The sequence below is a fragment of the Poecilia reticulata genome, linkage group LG6 (assembly GCF_000633615.1).
Source record: "Poecilia reticulata strain Guanapo linkage group LG6, Guppy_female_1.0+MT, whole genome shotgun sequence".
Taxonomy (NCBI): domain Eukaryota; kingdom Metazoa; phylum Chordata; class Actinopteri; order Cyprinodontiformes; family Poeciliidae; genus Poecilia; species Poecilia reticulata.
This window is the reverse complement of record NC_024336.1, coordinates 17,723,018-17,724,016: the sequence shown is the minus strand read 5'-3', so window position 1 is coordinate 17,724,016 and position 999 is coordinate 17,723,018. Positions and strand designations below refer to the sequence as shown.

Below are 999 nucleotides of genomic sequence, written 5' to 3'. Positions count from 1 at the left end.
AGCAACTTCAACCGCTTCACTAGCAACTTCAACCGCTTCACTAGCAACTTCAACCGCTTCACTAGCAACTTCAACAGCTTCACTAGCAACTTCAACCGCTGCACCAACAACTTCAGCCGCTGCCCCTACAACCACATTAACTGATATCTCTACAAAAATGACAGCTGAACGTTCCACCACGACGGCTGAACCAACTACTACAATTAAGGGTGTGTTAACATCTAATGATAAGTAGCGTGAGCCTCTAAATTGACATCTGTTCACGTGACACAGTTCAAAATAACCATAACCTGGTTACTTTGTACTGTGTCATGCCCTGAAGAAGGCAAGGGACTGCATTTCTATTTTTTCTAACAGTTATATTTCTGAATGTACAGTCCTGTTGAAATAAGTGCTATTATGTTAAGATAGAGAATAATATAATAGACATAACATGAACTGTTATTGTGACTTTTCTTTGGTTCACAGCACCGGGAAATGTGACGAATCTCAGTGTGGAAAGTGTCACAACATCCTATGTGAAAGTAACCTGGAACAAAACGGATGATGCAAGCTACCGAGTATACTGGACAAATGGAGAAATTACAAAAAATGAAACAGTAACACAAAACTACAAAAACATCACAGGACTATATCCTGGGATTCAGTACAATATAAGTGTTGCTGCTGTTGCATCTGATAATGTCACTGAAGGAACGCCCGTCATGAAGACTGCCTACACAAGTAAGTCCACCTTTATGTGTGTCTGACGTGCTGTGTGCAAAAACTGTGTGCAAAAAGGTGAAAGGGTAAATGCAGTGGAATTTTTTTTGTGATTGATTATAAATGTTGTAAAAGTAACCAACAGAATATTAATATTGAATAATAACTGACCTTTAATGTCCTTACACTGCTCTCTGGCATGAACAGAACCTGAAGCAGTGATCAGTCTTAATGTCACTGATATAACAACAACCTCTGTGTCTCTGAATTGGACTCAACCTGAGGGGAAAAGACTGA

General features: G+C 39.4%; 1 protein-coding gene across 4 annotated transcripts in view; it reads left to right on the top strand.

The window, feature by feature from the left end:
- Positions 1-999, top strand: part of LOC103466166 (protein tyrosine phosphatase receptor type J) — a 50,250-nt gene that overhangs the window by 22,641 nt on the left and 26,610 nt on the right. For 2 of the 4 annotated variants that reach the window (XM_008411564.2, XM_008411565.2), the window contains exons 4-5: positions 1-209; positions 469-723. In XM_008411564.2, the coding sequence (XP_008409786.1) occupies positions 1-209; positions 469-723 (464 nt within the window). The remainder of the gene's footprint in view (positions 210-468; positions 724-999) is intronic. The other 2 variants (XM_008411566.2, XM_008411568.2) reach the window with 2 other exon arrangements.